Here is an 18,379-nt window from a genome sequence, read left to right as displayed (position 1 = left end):
TTTGATTTGAATGAAGAGCCAGCTAGTTGGGATGTTTTTCATTTCCACAAACACTCATTCCTGTATTCATATGTGGAAGAAAGTGACCCATTACAACAGGACACCAGAGCAGAGCCATTCCTAGGCTGCCATGAGACCACCAAGAAACTGAGGGTGACGTGTGTTTGGGGGGTGGGGAATACAGAGAAAGCTTCCCTGGAAAACTGAGTCTTAACTATTAAAAGCTAGCCATCTGGAGATGTGGAGGTACATTCAGGCGTGAATGCCTGGTAAACAGGCAGAGTCAGCAAAAGCAAAGAGACAAGAAAGAACACACAGCAGACTGGGGAGTGTGAACGACTGGACATAAAGTGGAGAAAGTGAGTGTGACAGGGGTGAGGCAGGTCTGGAGAGACCAGGCAAACAGTAGATGGCGACTGATGAGCAGAGGCTGATCTCAAAGACTGCACTAAGTTTGGGGAGACATTCTGGGGAGTTGGGAAAAAACTGGACTTTCAAAATCACAAGCTGGGACCAGCTCTGTTATCCACTTTGAGGGCAGGGAAAAAGGAGGTATGAAGTTGGAAGCTGTAAACAGTCTTGGCCTAATCCTGCGACTGAAAAAAAGTAGGGAGTTTAAACTGATCAGGATCAGAATATTATCTGAGCTTCACAACAAGGAAGCTAAATTAAACGGACTGCTTGACTTGCCTTGTTTTCTCTTGTTTCGGATACATTTATCTTTGTAGCACTAAAAAACAAAATGGCCCATGTTTACAGAGTCTCACACTAACTTGAAAAATATAGAAACAAGCAAACCTCTGATCTTTAGAGGCCCAAGACAAAAGCAGCATTATCCTGAAAATGAGACTAACCAAAATTTCCCTTTCTCTTTTCTCCACCGTAGGTCCTTCTCTGGAAGTCTACTTGGTGTATCTGTTTGATGCTGGCATGTGAAATCATCCTAATATAAGAACTGTCCTCACTTTCCTTTTATAATGATTAGCTCGTGTCAAATGTTTTGCTTACCACACTGGCAACAATCCTTACAACGGCTGAGTTCTTGAACTTAAGATCGGCAATGTTATTGCAATTACAACCAAGATGTTAAACTTTAAAAGCAAACATCTTTTAAATTATTTGAATAAACTATGATTTTAAATGCTATAAGTCAGAAGATAGGGATGTATTTTTGTGAAAAAAGCAATGAAGACCCAAGATCAAATGCAGCTTTATCATTTTACATTTGTTACTTGAGTTGTCATTTGGTCCTGGAGCTGCCAAGTGCCCCATCTGAATATGGGGATAGGATTGCTTGCCTGACAGCTGTGAGGAATAAAGAATGCTAGTCTCTCTTAAAGTTCCTGAAAGAAGGCCTAGTAAGTAGTAGGTGCCCAAATAATGTCAACTGAATCTGAAACTAAGGAGCAAAAAATTTGAATATTGTGCATATTTCAATTTTTAACAAAACTAGATTTTAAAGGTCCCCTTCAAGAATTCCAAAATTTCTGTAAATTTTACTTCTCTAAAGCCATCACTAACCCCAAGTTTGAACAGTTCTCCTGTTAAAGTTGTAATCTTACCGTAATTAGAACTTTAGAAATTTAATGAGTTGAAATGCAACATGGCACAGATGCCTTATTATACCAACTAGTTAACACGGGATTTGTTTTCTACATTAATTTTACTTGCTAATCAAAAATACTGCTTTCTCCTAAATAACATCAAAATAAAATTGCTGATTGTGCAATGGTAAAACCAACACCACCATGTCTGCAACAAGACCACTTGAACTTTTTTCATGAGCTGGCAGTTTCCAGGGAAAATTTAAGATCCCATATACCTTTAAGCCAGTTCTCAAAAAATTAAGTGCAGAAGCCATGCCTTGTATACTACAAGGCAAATATTAGGTTGTACATACTAAGCATACCCATGAGTATCTATGAATATTGAACATCAGAGCTGATTCACCTTCCCGAGTCAATAAGTAAGTCTGCTAGAAAAGATACTTAGGACTATATATGACTGTGTATGTTTCTGGATGTCCACAGCAATCAGATATAGAACACTAAGGAAACCGTGTTTACGAGCCCCTCTATTAGAACACAGTGCTCCCCATTAGCAGCCTATGTTCAACACAAGATAGTCTTACCTCTTCAATTGACATAGAAGCTCCTCATTGGTCTCCCTGCTTTTCTCTTCTTTCCCCAAACACTTCACCAAAGAGGAGACAATGGTCTAACCAAATCTTATCTGATTATGCTAACTCCCCCTCTTAGTCAACAAGCTTCCAGAGAGCCCCACTGCTTTAGCAAAAAGCTTTTTCATCAGTGTTCATAACATGGACTACCTCTCTAGTTTCGATCTCTTCCATTCCCCTGAAAATCTCAGCCATATTTAACAAACTATTTAGATTGTGGATTTTACATATGTAGAACACGTAGTAAAAGCTAAATAGAGATAGGTATTTATATATGTTTTTCAATCAATAGAGCCCTAATTTGTATACAGTACAAATTGTATACTAGTTAAAACAGAAAATTAGGAGGAGACTTAGAGAACTCTGTCCTTGTCCCAAACATCATTAGAAAAACCCTGTGCCTCACTTAACACACTCCCTTACACAACTCTCTGGTGGTCTGTGCTTCTGGTTTTCCTTTTTGCTTTACCTTTGCCTTAATGACCGCTGGTCCTTTAAGGCTCAGGTTAGGTTCTGTTCCCAGAGCACCGATCTAACTGTATAGCCATTGTGGCACTTGTCCCTCTGCAGTGCAATTTCTCCATCTAAAGGCACTCACTGAGCTCTGCACCTGTTTCCCCAGCCCCAAGGACAATGCAGGCAGATTTACTGAATGAATGATTATCAGCACCAGTGGGACTTCTCAGCTATGGAAAACTACACGTTAGGAGGCATCAGAACGGCAATATAGAGTTTCAGCAGGTTATTTTAGTTTATAAAGATTCAGATATCATTATTTCCTCTCCCTGCCTTTTTTCTTTCCAATCTAGTTAATCCTATTTGTTCTACCGTCTACACTCCAAAGCAATGGTAAATTTGAACTTCTTTTCTTCAATTTTTTAAATAAAGATTTTATTCATGAGACATACAGAGAGGGAGAGACACAGGCAGAGGGAGACGCAGGTTCCCTGTTGGAGCCCAATGCGGAACTCAGTCTCAGGACCCCAGTATCACATCCTGAGCCAAAGGCAGACGCTCACCCACTGAGACACCCAGGTGCCCCTTCTTTAACTTTTCAAAAAATGTGTTATGCTTTCTTGCCCTTTTACCCTTTTTATTTGCTTAAACTTTTTTTGTGCACACATAAAGGTGCATACAATATACATACATAGCTTAATGAATAAAATGATTATACATGTAACTACCTTCTAGATTGAGAAATAGAACAGTCAACTCCTTCCCCCTTCAAAAATGTCCCACTGTCCTTCACTTTAGATCACTTTTTGGGGAGAGTATAGGAAAATCTCACAGAATTTTTGGCATTAGCCCCTGAATTCACATGCCTGAGTGATCCTGGGCCAGGCCAAAAAAAAAGAGACACCAGGTTGAATCACATATTGTACACCTGAAACTAATATAACACCATATGCGAACTATACTGGAATTAAAATTTAAAAATAAAACAAGCATTAGAGATTGGGACGGGCACAGGAAGAGGCATCAAGATGTCAGAGTATATGTGTACTTGTATCTGTGAGCATGTGTGAGGAAATGCCCACACACACCACGTTTGAAGCAATCCTAAAAGGTAGGATAAACCTGTACTTCTAGTGGTAAATATTTTCAAAACAAAAGCATGTTTTTACTAAGCAGACACAGTACTCTGCTGCTCCTGCCTTAAACCATACCTTAATAGGAAACCGTGTAATTTTCACTACACAAGTTTCAAAAACAGTATGAATTTACTGTCAAAAACAAAACAGTATCAATTACCTTCAACCCCATTGTGAGAAGGAAAGATGCTCTAAGGTACAAGGTGGCATTACGGGGTTGCATGATCCCGGCTACCCAATAAGCTCATTCCTTTCAACCAGAACGGGGTTCTCTCAGCTCACAGCAGGCATCCACAGGGTAGCACAGATATGCTCTCTGAGTGAGAAAGCAACACCTTCTCACATACAACCCCCTGGAGAGAGATGGGGAGTGGGAGGGAGGAGGGCTTTACACCTGCGAACTCCTAATTCCATCAGCACTAGGGCTGGGAAAAACAGCACATATTTAAAAAAAAAAAAAAAAAAAGAAGGATTCCTGATAAAGCCAGTCACTTTCAAAGAAGGATCTTCTTAAACCATTTTTTCTTAGAAAATGAGTAAGTGTAATGATTCAACATATAGGTCTTTGTCTTCCTAATGGACTTAGTCAAACCCTAATGACTGCGTAAGTAAAGTGCTTTATTTAAAGGGCAGCTGTCAGAAGTCTTATTCTACTTGGTAGGAAAACACTATAAGCACAAAGTGTCACATTAAGTCATCTCAACTTTAAGGCATATCTGTCACTGGGCCGTTAGATAATCAAAATGACCACTAAAAATAGAACAGAGCTATCTCCAATGGGACAGACATAAGCCACCTCAATCCTCAGCAACTCCTGTGAGATGTGACCTGGGATGCACATGTGTTTTGCATACCACTGAATATCCATCTAAAGGTAGCCATATGTTTTCAGTTTTTATTGTATGTCCTATTCAGGCTAGGAAACAAAGTAATCAACAGACATATAACTCTGGGCCCATCATGAAAATCTAGTTAGCTGACTAGCTGCCTGGGGTCTGGGGGGAAAGAACTGTTCTCCAGGTCTAAATGGACTGCTGCTCGCACTGAAATTCCATGAGTTTCATGATGAACCTCTTGATTTTTTTTTTTTTTTCAATTTCCTCATCACCAAAAGTAAGCCAGCTTTGTCTGTCAAGATGCCCAGGCTGTGTGGCAGTGGTGTCAAAGGCTGCCATTTGCTTGAAGGCACTGCCATCTGTGGCAGCAAAACATTTTGTCTCCGGAAAATAAACACATCTGTCTTTGCCAGTGTCCTCCCACTGTGTCGCCCATCTGGAGCAGGTGAGCTGGAAGGCAAGACTAGGCATGGGTGAGACGGAGGTGAACAGGGGAGACACGGCCTCAAGGGAGATGGCACATGGAGGAAGAAGGTAATGCTGTGTCATGTCACATCCTGCTAACCCCATTTGACAAAAAGCATGTGAAATTACCCTTGTTAGGGATATTTTAATCATATGTAACAAATGGTTAATCGTGTTTAGAGGACAAGACCTGCAAAGCCAAGGTTTCACCAGGGCCATCTGCTCACCATGTCACATGACCTCACTGATACCAATAAACAGATGATGTCTTTGTGACACCCACCAAAGGCAAGAGGACAATAACTCTAGGGGTCAGATTAGAGGCTCAAAGCAACCAGGATTCTTCTAGGACACACTATACATGCCTACTATAAGCCAGATGTAACACACTCAAATTCAGGCCAGGGTTTTGGGACAAGTCATGGTCACTTCTAGAAATGACTAATACTTGAAATTCTTTCTGACATATTGTTTCCCTGAAAAAATGAATTTAAGTCTGGTTATGGTCTTGACATTAGATCTTTAAGTTATACCATTTGGAGTCTAGAAGATACTATTAAATTTCCAATCAAATTCCTTCTTTATCCCAAGGTTTTTTTCAATTCTCTCTCAGGGAAGCTAGTACTAAACCTTCTGAAACAGAGCTCTTTCAATTACACCACTGGTTTTCAAACTTTGGTGGGAAGGGGACAGCAAAGCTGCTTTTATCAAATAAAATTTTACATGGAACCTCAACATATAAAATAAATAATAGTGCTGATCTATGTGAAGCAGAGCTAAAGTTTTACCATACTGGTCTTCCTTGGTGACTTTCCTGAGGCAGCTTCAGGAATCTGTGATCCTGGAGCCCCGGGATCGAGTCCCACGTCGGGCTCCCGGCATGGAGCCTGCTTCTCCTCCTGCCTGTGTCTCTGCCCCCCTCTCTCTTTCTATGTCTATCATGAATAAATAAATAAAATCTTTTTAAAAAATTATGTTATTATCCACCCAGATCTCCATTTTGCGTATGTAGAAACAGATATGAATCAGCCAAATCCGGTATCTTTGGGGAATGTGGAGTTTCATGGCAAGGTTTAGAGTAGAACACTGCCCTCTTTGGTATGTAATCTTCAGGGCTTTACTTGTTGGCCATAGTGTTCTCATAGAACCTTTTCTGCCAAGTACTTGGTAAGCCTTTGGTAATTTATCTTTTTATAGGGCTATATTTGTTAATATTTAGCACCTAAAAAATAGAAGTAAAATATATCAGCCAGCCTAGCGTAGTGGTTTTCAAACTCTGTTCCATGAAGCTGCCTCAGGAAAGTCACCAAGGAAGACCAGTATGGTAAAACTTTAGCTCTGCTTCACATAGATCAGCACTATTATTTATTTTATATGTTGAGGTTCCATGTAAAATTTTATTTGAAAAAAGCAGCTTTGCTGTTCCCTTCCCACCAAAGTTTGAAAACCAGTGGTGTAATTGAAAGAGCTCTGTTTCAGAAGGTTTAGTACTAGCTTCCATGCCGGGAGCCCGACGTGGGACTCGATCCCGGGGCTCCAGGATCACGCCCTGGGCCAAAGGCAGGCACTAAACTGCTGAGCCACCCAGGGATCCCTGGATAATAACATAGTTTTAGGGCATTCAAATACTACACCAAATATGCCACCTAATTAATTTCAAGCAAGAAACAGTCCCATTAACTTATCACTCCTCTTCTATAGTCCATTAATCAAATCATAAAGAGAACTTAAATAAGCATCATTGCAAACTATGCTTATAAGCCATTACAAAATTTTCAAAATAATCCTATTAAAAATCCAACTAGTTGGACAGCCTGGATGGCTCAGCAGTTTAGCGCTGCCTTCAGCCCAGGGCATGATCCTGGAGACCTGGGATTGAGTCCCACATCGGGCTCCCTGCACGGACCCTGCTTCTCTCCCTCTCCCTGTGTCTCTGCCTCTCGTTCTGTCATGAATAAATAAAATCTTTAAAAAATAAAAAACAAAAATTTTTAATGAAGGGCACCTGGGTGGCTCAGTTGGTTAAGTGTCTGCCTTCAGCTCAGGTCATGATCTCTGGGTCCAGGGACGGTACCAGCATCAGGTACCCTACTCAGCAAGGAGTCTGCTTCCCCCGCCCCTCCCCCCATGCTCATACACACACTCTCTCAAATAAATCAATAAAATCTTTAAAAACATTTATTTTAATGAAATTCCCTTCCAGTATATAAATATACAATAACATTTTCAGTGGTATCTATGGACCAACTAGATGACATTCACTCAGCAAACATTTACTAAACACCTACAATGAGTACCTATTTATATGTTACCCACATAATCCTATATGGAGATTTTTTTTTTAAGATTTCATTATTTGAAAAAAGAAAAGATTTCATTATTTGAGAGAGAGAGAGAGAGAGAATGAGAATGTGTGTGTGTGTGCATGGGAGCTGGGGCGGGTGGTAAAGGGAGAGGAGAGAATCCCAAGCAGACTTCACACAGAGCATGGAGCTGGATACAGGGCCTGACCTCAGACTTCATGACCCCCAAGATTATGATTAGAGCCCAAATCAAGAATTAGATGCTCAACCAATTGAACCACTCAGTGCCCCCCTATATGGAGATCTTGACATTTTAATAAAACTGGAAATTTTATGCTTCCCCAAATGCACATATTTGTACCACTAGTCCAGTAAAGTAAGGAGACAGTATGAAAGAGGATGGTATTTGAAGTTAGAATCTTACCTCAGCCTTTGACAGGCTATATATGTGTCTTTGGTATACTTGGACACATACCAGAAATACTTAAGCTCTTTATTGACCAGTCTAAGTAGGCTTATAAGTAAAATGGGGATAACATTCATCTTATGGTGTCTAGTGAGCACTAAATAAGGTCACATATATAACTAGGTAGAGTAGCACTAAGAGAACCTCCTATGACAATGACATCTGCAATGTCCAATATGGTAGCCATTACCCACATGTGACTATTGAGCACTTGAAAAGTGGCTAATGTGAATGAGGAACCAAATTTTCTTATAGAAACAAAAGCTTATTTTTCATTCAAAGCCCAAGAGACTCTCACCTAGGAATTAAATTTAATTTTAAATTTAATTTAATTATTTTATTTAAAATTTTAATTGCCATTTATGACTAGTGGCTACCATAGTGGGATGTGTTGATCTAGAACAAAGCCTTGCGTAATAAATGATCAATGTTGCTTTATTTCTATCTTCCTTATCCATATCAATACTTTTTCTTTCTTTTTTTTTTTTTAATACTTTTTCATATCTTCTTTACCAGCAAATACATTCAACTGAAATAGCACAACACAGAATCTCCCATAAGAAACTAACTTATAACTATTAAATTGCTTCTTCGGGACGCCTGGGTGGCTCAGTGGTTGAGCGTCTGCCTTTGGCTCAGGGCGTGATCCCAGAGTACAGGGATCAAGTCCCACATCAGGGTCCCTGTATGGAGCCTGCTTCTCCCTCTGTCTATGTCTCTCCCTCTCTGTGTGTCTCTCATGAACAAATAAAATCTTAAAAAATAAATAAATAATTTTTTTTCTTCAACCAAGGAGCAATAACAGCACTGAAACAAGTGATTAGTCATATGTGCCACACACTGTGCTAACAGCTTTGCAAGATTACTTCATTTACTATTTATAATAATTTTGTAAGTAAGTGCTATTATTTTGTAAATAGAAAAATTAAGTTAGAATCTGTCCAAAGACGCACAGCTAGTAAATCAGTGAGCTAACTCAGACAGTCTAGGGGCGCCTGGGTGTGGCTCAGGTGGTTAAGTATACAATTCCTGATTTTGGCTCAAGTCCTGATCTCAGAGGTCATGAGACTGAGCCTCGCAACTGCTCCATGCTCAGCACAGAATCAATCTGGTTTTCCTTCTCCCTTCCCCGGGCCCCTCCCGCTGCTCATTCTCTCTATCAAATAAAATAAAATAAATAAAATAAAAATAAAATAAAATAAAATAAAATAAAATAAAATAAAATAAAATAAATAAAATAAAAAATAAAATAAAAAATAAAATAAAATAATAAAATAAAATAAAAAAATAAAATAAAATCTTTAAAAAAAAACAAAACACAAAAACCTCAGCAGCTTAAATCCAGGGACAGTGCTTAACCACAATGATAAACCTGCTTGCATTTTAAAGAACCAGTTTACAAAAAATTCATTATATACTCTGCAACAAATGTCCACCCAACCACATACCACCCCCAAACACACACCCCAAATTAGAAATCAATTTGAGCTACAGACACAAAGTTATACATGGTAAGTGGCTGACCCAAAATAAGTCTCATGTACCAACTGATGTGACTGTATAAATGTACCAAATCTAGTGATTTCACACTTATTAGAAAATCACCTTTCTCCCCAGAATAAAAGGACTAAAATATAGGCTCATATTTTAGAGCTAACCATCTAACTTGATAGAAGGGTGTGGGAGCAGAGACTGGACTCAGAACCATAGGCAGAGGTAGTCAATATTTACTAGAGCCCTATGTCACGGTCTACAAGGGATATTTATCTGTTAAGACATCAAACATTTCTGCTAGGAGATTAACTAGATCCACTGCATTTGCATGAAGCACATTGCCACTCTTATCTCCATTCTAAAAGGAGCTTATTTCACTTAACATCTGCTGTATTTATGATAAAGTATTTATTGTGCCCAAAGCTGAAATTCTTATTCCAGTCCTGCCTGACAAGTCAGAGGAATATTTTACACAGCAAGCCACAGCATACTGTTTACCAAATGCCACAGGAATGTCTGAGCAGCAGAAAAGGTCGTATCTAACCCATTTTCCTCTCTCACAGAGCAGTGAACAAGGAAAGGCCACTGACCTTTAACCCAGATCAAAACAATGTAGGTATATCTCTAACTCTTCAAACCCCATGATTGTTATATTGCACAAGTCCCTGGGCCAAAGGTAGCACTGAGAAAAAGATAATCTATTTATTGAGAAGTTCTCAATCCAGTTATTAGGTACTAGAAAATAAACTGTTTTAAAGAGTTGTAATAAGAAACTTTAAAAAAATAACATCTGTACGTGTTTAGATTTCTGTCATAACTCAGCTTAAGCGAGTGCAGATAAAACTAAAACCATAATAAAAACATGAATACCATTGATGTTCCAGCAACACTACTGAAAAACCAATGTGAGGCAGATAAGTCAAGCAATTACAGCACCATTAGTGTAGCGGTCTGACCTGCTGTGTGACCTGGAGCTAGTCCCTTTGCCACTTTATGCCATTTCATTCCGTATCAGTGATAGAGAACTGACTACTATATCTCAGTGGAATAGTGAGTAGATTAAATTATTAAGCAAAATGCTTAGGGCAAAAGTCATATGAATGTTAAGTATTATGATTTACAAGCATTCATTTTCCTAGCACTCCTGTGGGGTTAGGAAGTTATCTCGATTACATAGATGAGTAAACAGGCACAGGGGGTAAGGTCACGTGGTAAGGCTCCATTCACTTAGTCCCAGTGGGAAGGGAATAATACACACCTTTAGCAATCATATGCACTTTCTTGGCACATCCTACACAGTCTTTAATACAAGTTCTTAACTTGATGCTGCCATCTTTTAACATACTGTTGATGGAACAAAAACAGCTCTACGATAGCAACAAGGCCAAAGCAAGTGAAGATGAATAATTCTGTGTGCTTTGGCAAGAATAATCACAGAAAGACACATAATCTCAAGATGAAATTTGCATTGTTATTTTCAAAGTTTCGCCCCCACTGCCATGTAAGAACCTTCAGCCACAGGAATTAAGGAACATGGTTTGCTATGAAAACACTTTGGAAAAAAAAAAAAAAAAGTTTAAAGGCTTTCATAGGCCTTCATGTTGGTGTGCTCCATCCAAATTCTCTAGGGAAGTGTACATTTGCCCTTTGGGATTTAATTAGCAACTACACAGAAAAAGAAAACAAATCCAAAGAGACTTAAGAATGAACAAGTACTAAGGAGAAGGGTGTAGGAAGTCCAAAAAAAGGTAAAAATACTTTTCTTTGTATAATAATAATATAGAAAAAGCACTGTAATTTTTCTACCGTCACATAAGGCTGCTTGCTATATTGCTTACCCGACTCCGAAGACAGTCAGCCAAGTTTCGGCGCGTGAAATTAGCTGCTGCTGTGGGAGACAATTCGTAACCTGGTACAAGAGATAAATAGTCATACTTAAAGTAAACCAGAAGGAGTAACAGCACCCCAAACCATTCCACTACTCCTTTTCTCACATCTTTCCACTCCCTGTACACCCAGAGTACATGAAGTACACAGAATGAGGAGTACAATCCTACTTCTTATCCCTTTTCCCACTCAACAGCTGTGAAATAGCTGGTTAACACCAACAGTAATTCCTGGTCACAACACAGAACCAAGGTAACTATTGCATGGTGAGAGCAAATGCACAGCCTTGCTTAAGCTGTTCATTCATCAACAGACTGGTTTCCTCTATAGAAGGAAGGGGGTACAAATATATAGGTATTGGGAAAAAAAGAAAGAAGTCACAAGATGCTGATTTTTTTTAATCATTTTCTTTTTTAAAAAATGTATTTATTTATTTATTTATTCATGAGAGACAGAGAGAGAGAGAGAGAGAGAGAGAGAGGCAGATACACAGGCAGAGGGAGAAGCAGGCTCCATGCAGGGAGCCCGACGTGGGACTCGATCCTGGGTCTCCAGGATCAGGCCCTAGGCTGCAGGCGGCGCTAAACCGCTGAGCCATCCAGGGTGCCCAAGATACTGATTTTTAAAGTTTATTTTAAAAGAATATTGGGGGGCAGCCCTGGTGGCCCAGCGGTTTAGCACCGCCTTCAGCTCAGGGCCTGATCCTGGAGTCCCCGGATCGAGTCCCACGTCGGGCTCCCTGCATGGAGCCTGCTTCTCCCTCTGCCTGTGTATCTGCCTCTCTCTGTGTGTGTCTCTCATGAATAAATAAATAAAATCTTTAAAAAAAAATAAAAAGAATATTGGGAAAAGAGAGGCTGGAAGTTGGGGTTGCCTCAGGGTCATACTTCATATGGTTTTCTTTAAAAAAAAGTTTGTTAAATATGATTTTCAAAAATACAAGCAATAGAAAAAAAGTTTCCATCACTATCAACATTTTAAAAAATAGATATCTCAAGCATAAAACCTAAAGTTGCAATGGCAACAAAACTATAGCCCAGAGGGATGCCATCACATGTGCGTTTAATGATGCACTCACTCTGGAACTTAGCCCCCACCCCTAGTAAAATGGGACCAGAGCCAAAAGCCATGAATGACCCACAATTGAGCAGACCCATGCAGAAAATGTCACTTTGGAAAGACCAACAGCATGTGGTTAAGTTGTTCCCTACAACATTTCAAACACCTGTGTTACAGCAGATATGATTTAGGTTAAAATTCTAACAAATATTTATTGAACAGCAGCTATATTTCAGGGTCTATGCCAGGTGCTTCCATAGTTTACTGTATTTCATCCTTACAACCAGTCTATTACTGCATATAAATCATAATGCAAGCAACTCTGAACAAGCAGGAAATACTTTACAATTCTATACCTAATCCCCTAAATACCACTAAGGATTTGATAGTTATCTGAAAAGCAGAAAAGGTCTGATGCCTATTTACATAGAGACTTTTCCTCCCTTCCCTTAACTCAGTTCTTGACCTTTAATATGCGTAACAACTGCTACGTAGGGTAGGGTTACACACACAAAACAACACTGACAGGTAATTTAAGAGATTTTTTTTAAGTTGTGTTTTTTTTTAAGATTTTATTTATTTATGAGAGAGAGAGAGAGAGAGAGAGACAGGCAGAGGGAAATCAGTCTCCACGCAGGAAGCCCGATGTGGGACTCGATCCTGGCTCTCCAGGATCAGGCCCTGGGCTGAAGGCAGCGCAAAACCTCCGAGCCACCGGTGCTGTCCAATTTAAGAGATTTTAAAGGCAATTTTAACCATACACGATTTTTATTTTGTGCAGAGTTTAAACCATGACAGGGGATCCCTGGGTGGCGCAGCGGTTTGGCGTCTGCCTTTGGCCCAGGGCGCGATCCTGGAGACCCGGGATCGAATCCCACATCAGGCTCCCGGTGCATGGAGCCTGCTTCTCCCTCTGCCTGTGTCTCTGCCTCTCTCTCTCTGTGACTATCATAAATAAATAAAAATTAAAAAAATAAAAAAAATAAATAAATAAAATAAACCATGACAGCCATGCAACATGCAACCCTCTCAACTCTTGTTTACTATCCTTTCCTCACCCAAGAGAGGGCAGTGAAATATTGCTGTAGCTATACTGTATTTGAGAAACATTGGCATCCCTCATCTGCCATGTAGGCACAAAGTTGAACCACTGAAAAATAATTTTTGAAACATTCTCAACTTGCTTAAACCTAAGTGCCACATGCTTTAGGTTCTTTTTTCATCTGAGTTCTCTGTGGTACTAGCCAGAGTGCTTAATAGAGAGGAGACCCTCAAACTGGAACTGAACGCATGATGCTAAATTTGCTGCCTAAAATCTATATAGATGAGTCCTATCTAGCCATTTTATACAATTATACTCAAATTAAGTTCTTTTACGGTTCCACATACCAGTGCTGTGTATAAGTGTATTAAACTGTGAAGTAAGCAACTGAAGGTCCTTTCTGCTAGGGTGTCACGATAAACTTTCCTGGATCACATGGCCAGTGGTTAGTGTCATTTGATAGTGAGGCTTTCTCTAATGAGGATATCCAGTGAGGAATCCTCTAATGAGGATTGGAGCTCATTAGCCCCAGAAAGAACTCACAAAAATCCTAATTATCTTTCTGAACAAGAATCTACCTAAAAGGCAAGGTACTCTTCTATGACAGTAAATCTCCCACAATTACAGAGTTTTAAGTTTACAAACTTTTATAATTCATTAATATAAATATAATTCATTAATATTATTATCCCATTTTAGATGTGAGGCAAATAAAGACCCAGGGAGGCTAAGTGACTTGTCACATTATAAAAAGTAAAACCAAGTTTAGCTGAAATCTTTTAGCTCTGAGGTTCAGATATACTTTGGCTCCAAAAACATCCTCCGAAATATCTAACACTTAAAAAGTCTGATACTACCATATTCATCTCCAAAGTAGCCCTCAAGTATCAGTGGTAAAATGGTTCCCTTTTCGACTCTGGGATTTTTGCAGAAAATCTTTAGGATCAGAAGGAGGATCTAGATAAAGTTTCAAAAGTAGGAAGAGTCAAATAAAAATATGACCACACTGGTCTGCTCATGTGTAGAATTGTCAGTAGAGCGTATTCTTTTTTTTAGTTCAAATTTAAAGAGGACTCAACCAAAGTTACATTCCAAGTATTACCCACCATTTCGCATCTTATAAAGTTGCACATTTTTCTGAATATATTCTGCAAACTGTACAGTGTCTCCAGCCTCTCCAACACATAGGAGTAAGATTTTTTCACTCATCTTAAACATCTTGTCATGATCTGCACAAAGAAAAAAATAGCGTTAAAAATTACCTCATCAAAAAAAAAAAATTACCTCATCAGAAATTTACTATTTTATAGGCAACCACAAACAGGTTGATCAATCACCATGTTGAATAATTTTACTAATCACTGTTTTTAGAAGACTTTAATGGGCAACTATGTTAATTATTCTCTTTCACGCTCCATGTTAAACGCACTGGCATATTGTATTAAGGTCAATCCCAGTTGGAGAATATATTTGAAAGCGGACAACTGAAAATACAGTTAAATGCGTTTGAAGGTGCTTGAAACACAAAAACTGAACCTTCAAAGAAACTGAAGGAATCAAGCCAATGGCTTGATCTTCAGGTTTATGATTTCAAAGCCCTGAAATGTCTCTACAAATACAAATGTTAGTTATTTTATTTATTTACACACAAAAGCACCTAAGAACCAGTGCTACAATGAAAATTAAGGATCACCTCGAGAAAGAACAAATCAACTTAGAATATAAATCAACTTTAAAGGTAAATCAACACCACTTCAAAAGCAAAGAGAAAATTAAAATGACTGCCAGAGCAAAAATTCTAACACTAATATTTTAACACTGAGCTATTTAAAAACACCTAAAACATCCCAATAGTCTACTCTTATCTAGTTGAACCAGACTCATTTAGATTACATAGATAAATATTCAAATAGCAACTAGTGCCTAAGGAAGAAAACTCCATATTCAGTCTGTAGTTTCAGAAAAAGCATAATTCTCCCTATCTCACTCTCACTTTTCATTTTTCAAATAGTACTGAATAATCTTCCCTGGGAGACATGTTTCCTGTCTGAAAGCTTATGAAATGTCAAAATCCCTTAATAGGATTTAAAGAACAAAATGTTACAAATATTCTACAAACATTTGAGAGTTGTAGAACCATAATACAGCTTCTTAAACTTTGGAAAAAACACATAAATTGTACCTGCAGATAGTATCAAACTGCCTTGAAACTCCTAAACAAACATACTTTTATTTGTTATAGGCTATGGAGACTCAAAGACTGTTAGAGTTTGCAAACTTGGTCATAACGAAAAAAAATTCACTTATGGATATACTATCTATGCAAAGAAAAAGGAGAAGAGTATTAACTGCCACTGGCATCTAACTTCTTGCCGGTGACAAGAGTATAGGCAATTTTTATTTCTTTCTTTCTGCTTTTTAGCATTTCCTAAAATGCCTATGCTAAATCTGTATCACTTTTTTAAGAACACATTACTTAGTTTTCATTTTTTGGGCAGCCTGGGTGGCTCAGTGGTTTAGTGCCGCCTTCAGCCCAGGACGTGGTGCCGAGGTCCTGGGATCAAGTGCCACATCAGGCTCCCTGGATGGAGCCTGCTTCTCCCTGTGTCTCTGCCTCTCTCTGTGTGTCTCTCATGAATAAATAAATAAAATCTTAAAAAAAAAAAGTTTTCATTGTTTTAATAATGAGGAAAAAAGCTGTTTTTATTTTGGAAAGAAGAAAGTTTGTTTACAAAGAACTAATGTCACACTTAGAAGAAATGTTAAAATTCTAGGCAGTAAACTGTTTTGAAGTAAACTATTTTAAGGTCATTTTGAAATGAACTTATTAATACAAAGCCAAAGTGTTTTTTAAACATTTATCATGTGTCTAGTGAGTAATAAAGGGATATATTATACATACTAATGGCTCCTGAGGAAACAGCCTGCATAGCACTAGGGAATTTCTGATCCTTGACAAGGAACTTAGAAGATCCACATAGATGAAACAAATGGACAACAAACTGAACAACATCAGTAAACAATACTGTGAAAAGGCCAACTGCACTAGAACCCAAAAGACCTTGGTTATTTTTATTTTTTTAAGTAGGCTCTGCAACCAAGGTGGGTCTTGAACTCATGACCCCAAGGATCAAGAGTTGCATGCTCCACATACTGAGCCAGCCAAGTGCCCCAATAGACCTTCGTTATAATCTGGCCTCAGCACTATGTACTTGGGCCCTAGTTTCCAAAAATTTTATTTTTTTTTATTTTTATTTTTTTTTAATTTTTATTTATTTATGATAGTTACAGAGAGAGAGAGAGAGGCAGAGACACAGGCAGAGGGAGAAGCAGGCTCCATGCACCGGGAGCCTGATGTGGGATTCGATCCCGGGTCTCCAGGATCGCGCCCTGGGCCAAAGGCAGGCGCCAAACCGCTGCGCCACCCAGGGATCCCCCAAAAATTTTAAATGGTTATACTATCACCCCTACCTAACTCATAGTTAGGGAAAACTGTACATGTATAATATTATTACCTAGCATGTGTAGTTCAGATTACACCTGCTGTATGAATTCAGGGAAAAAAACACTCTGTGTGGGTTTAAATGCTCTGAGTAATTTAAAACAGACCAGGAGACCAGAGACATGAAATATAGCATATAACCAAACTGAAGACTTGGGGCACTTGCATAAGCAAGCAATCTCTGGGAAATATCTTCCCTATATCAAAATATCTTAAAAAGTGATGAGAAAAAAAAAAAATCAAAGTATCATCCTTATTTTATACTCAGAAAACAAAAAAAATCCCAAAAGGTTTACTCATTTTCAGCATTCTTGCTTAACCTACAAGTTCCTTCATGAAACGAAAGGTAGGAAAAGGTCCTCATGGAATCCTAAAGCTCCTATCATAAAACATTTTATACCAGAAAAGACAATAGGGAAAATTAGAGTTGAGTGGAATTATTTCCAACCACTTTTCAAGAACTAACTCAAATTCATCTTTTTTCCACACCACAGTGATCTTTCTTTCCTCTAAATACCCTTAGGCTTTAATCCTGAAATCAGTAGTTGAAAAATTAACCTAATACTGACTAATGAAACTTCTTTTATCATACAAAATCATTTTGTGGTACTTATTTCCTTGTCTTCTTTCTTTTTTAAAAGATTTTATTTATTTATAGGAGAGAGAGCGAGCGCGCGCACAATCAAGAGGAGCAGCAGAGGCAGAGAGAGAAGCAAGCTCCCTGGGAAGCAGGGAGCCCCACATGAAGCTTGATTCCAGGACCCTGGTAACATGACCTGAGCTGAAGCCAGACACCCAACCTGTCCCTATTTCCTCGTTTTCTTAATGCCTTAGACCCCTGTATGGATTATATAGAATAGCGGTAAAGGTACTGACGTGGTTATTGTGCTACCTGCTAAAATCACCTGTATTATCGAAGGTCTTAGGTTTCAAAATGGACAGACTTACCCTCAAAACAAATGGACTCCTTTAGAAAGCAGGATCTACAAATAAAATCTCTACGAATTGATCACGGAATTACATAAAGTCATTTGACTTGAGGAATAATCCATACCATAAATGTCTACCAAACCATTTCCAGGCCTCTCTCTTCTTCAGGTATCACAGAACTCCAGCAAAGTCCCTCAGAGTGCTTTCCATCTCCCCAAGTGATGACAGCCTGACAATCAGATGCCTGTCACTTATAAAAGCAGTCATGGACACTTACTTCAGAAAATCCCAGATTTAGTAATTTTTCTTTACTTAAACCAAAGATGAATCATAACCTGCCCTCAAAGCTTTCCCTAGTCTTGGGACGCCTGGGTGGCCCAGCGGTTGAGCGTTTGCCTTCAGCTCGTGACCCCGGGGTCCTGGGATCGAGTCCCCACTGGGCTCCCTGCATGGAGCCTGCTTCTCCCTCTGCCTGTGTCTCTGCCTCTCTCTGTGTCTCTCATGAATAAATAAAATCTTAAAAAAAAAAAGAGCTTTCCCTAATCTCTACAATCAAAAAGAATCTCTTCTTCCTCTGAATTACCTAAACACTATCTTCTTCCTCTGTGCTGAGTTTTTTTTATA

The 18,379-nt window shown here is 38.8% G+C and overlaps 1 protein-coding gene across 2 annotated transcripts in view; it reads right to left on the bottom strand.

Annotated features, from left to right (window-relative positions):
• PSMB2 (proteasome 20S subunit beta 2) overlaps window positions 1-18,379 on the bottom strand; it is a 33,502-nt gene that overhangs the window by 13,499 nt on the left and 1,624 nt on the right. For both annotated transcript variants that reach the window (XM_025419956.3, XM_025419955.3), the window contains exons 2-3: window positions 14,430-14,552; window positions 11,174-11,244 (exon numbers count right to left, since the gene is read on the bottom strand). In XM_025419956.3, coding sequence (XP_025275741.1) covers window positions 11,174-11,244; window positions 14,430-14,552 — 194 coding nt within the window. The remainder of the gene's footprint in view (window positions 1-11,173; window positions 11,245-14,429; window positions 14,553-18,379) is intronic.

This window comes from Canis lupus, chromosome 15 (assembly GCF_003254725.2).
Source record: "Canis lupus dingo isolate Sandy chromosome 15, ASM325472v2, whole genome shotgun sequence".
Lineage (NCBI taxonomy): Eukaryota > Metazoa > Chordata > Mammalia > Carnivora > Canidae > Canis > Canis lupus.
The sequence above is the reverse complement of the archived record's forward strand: the minus strand, read 5'-3'. Positions and strand labels throughout refer to the sequence as shown.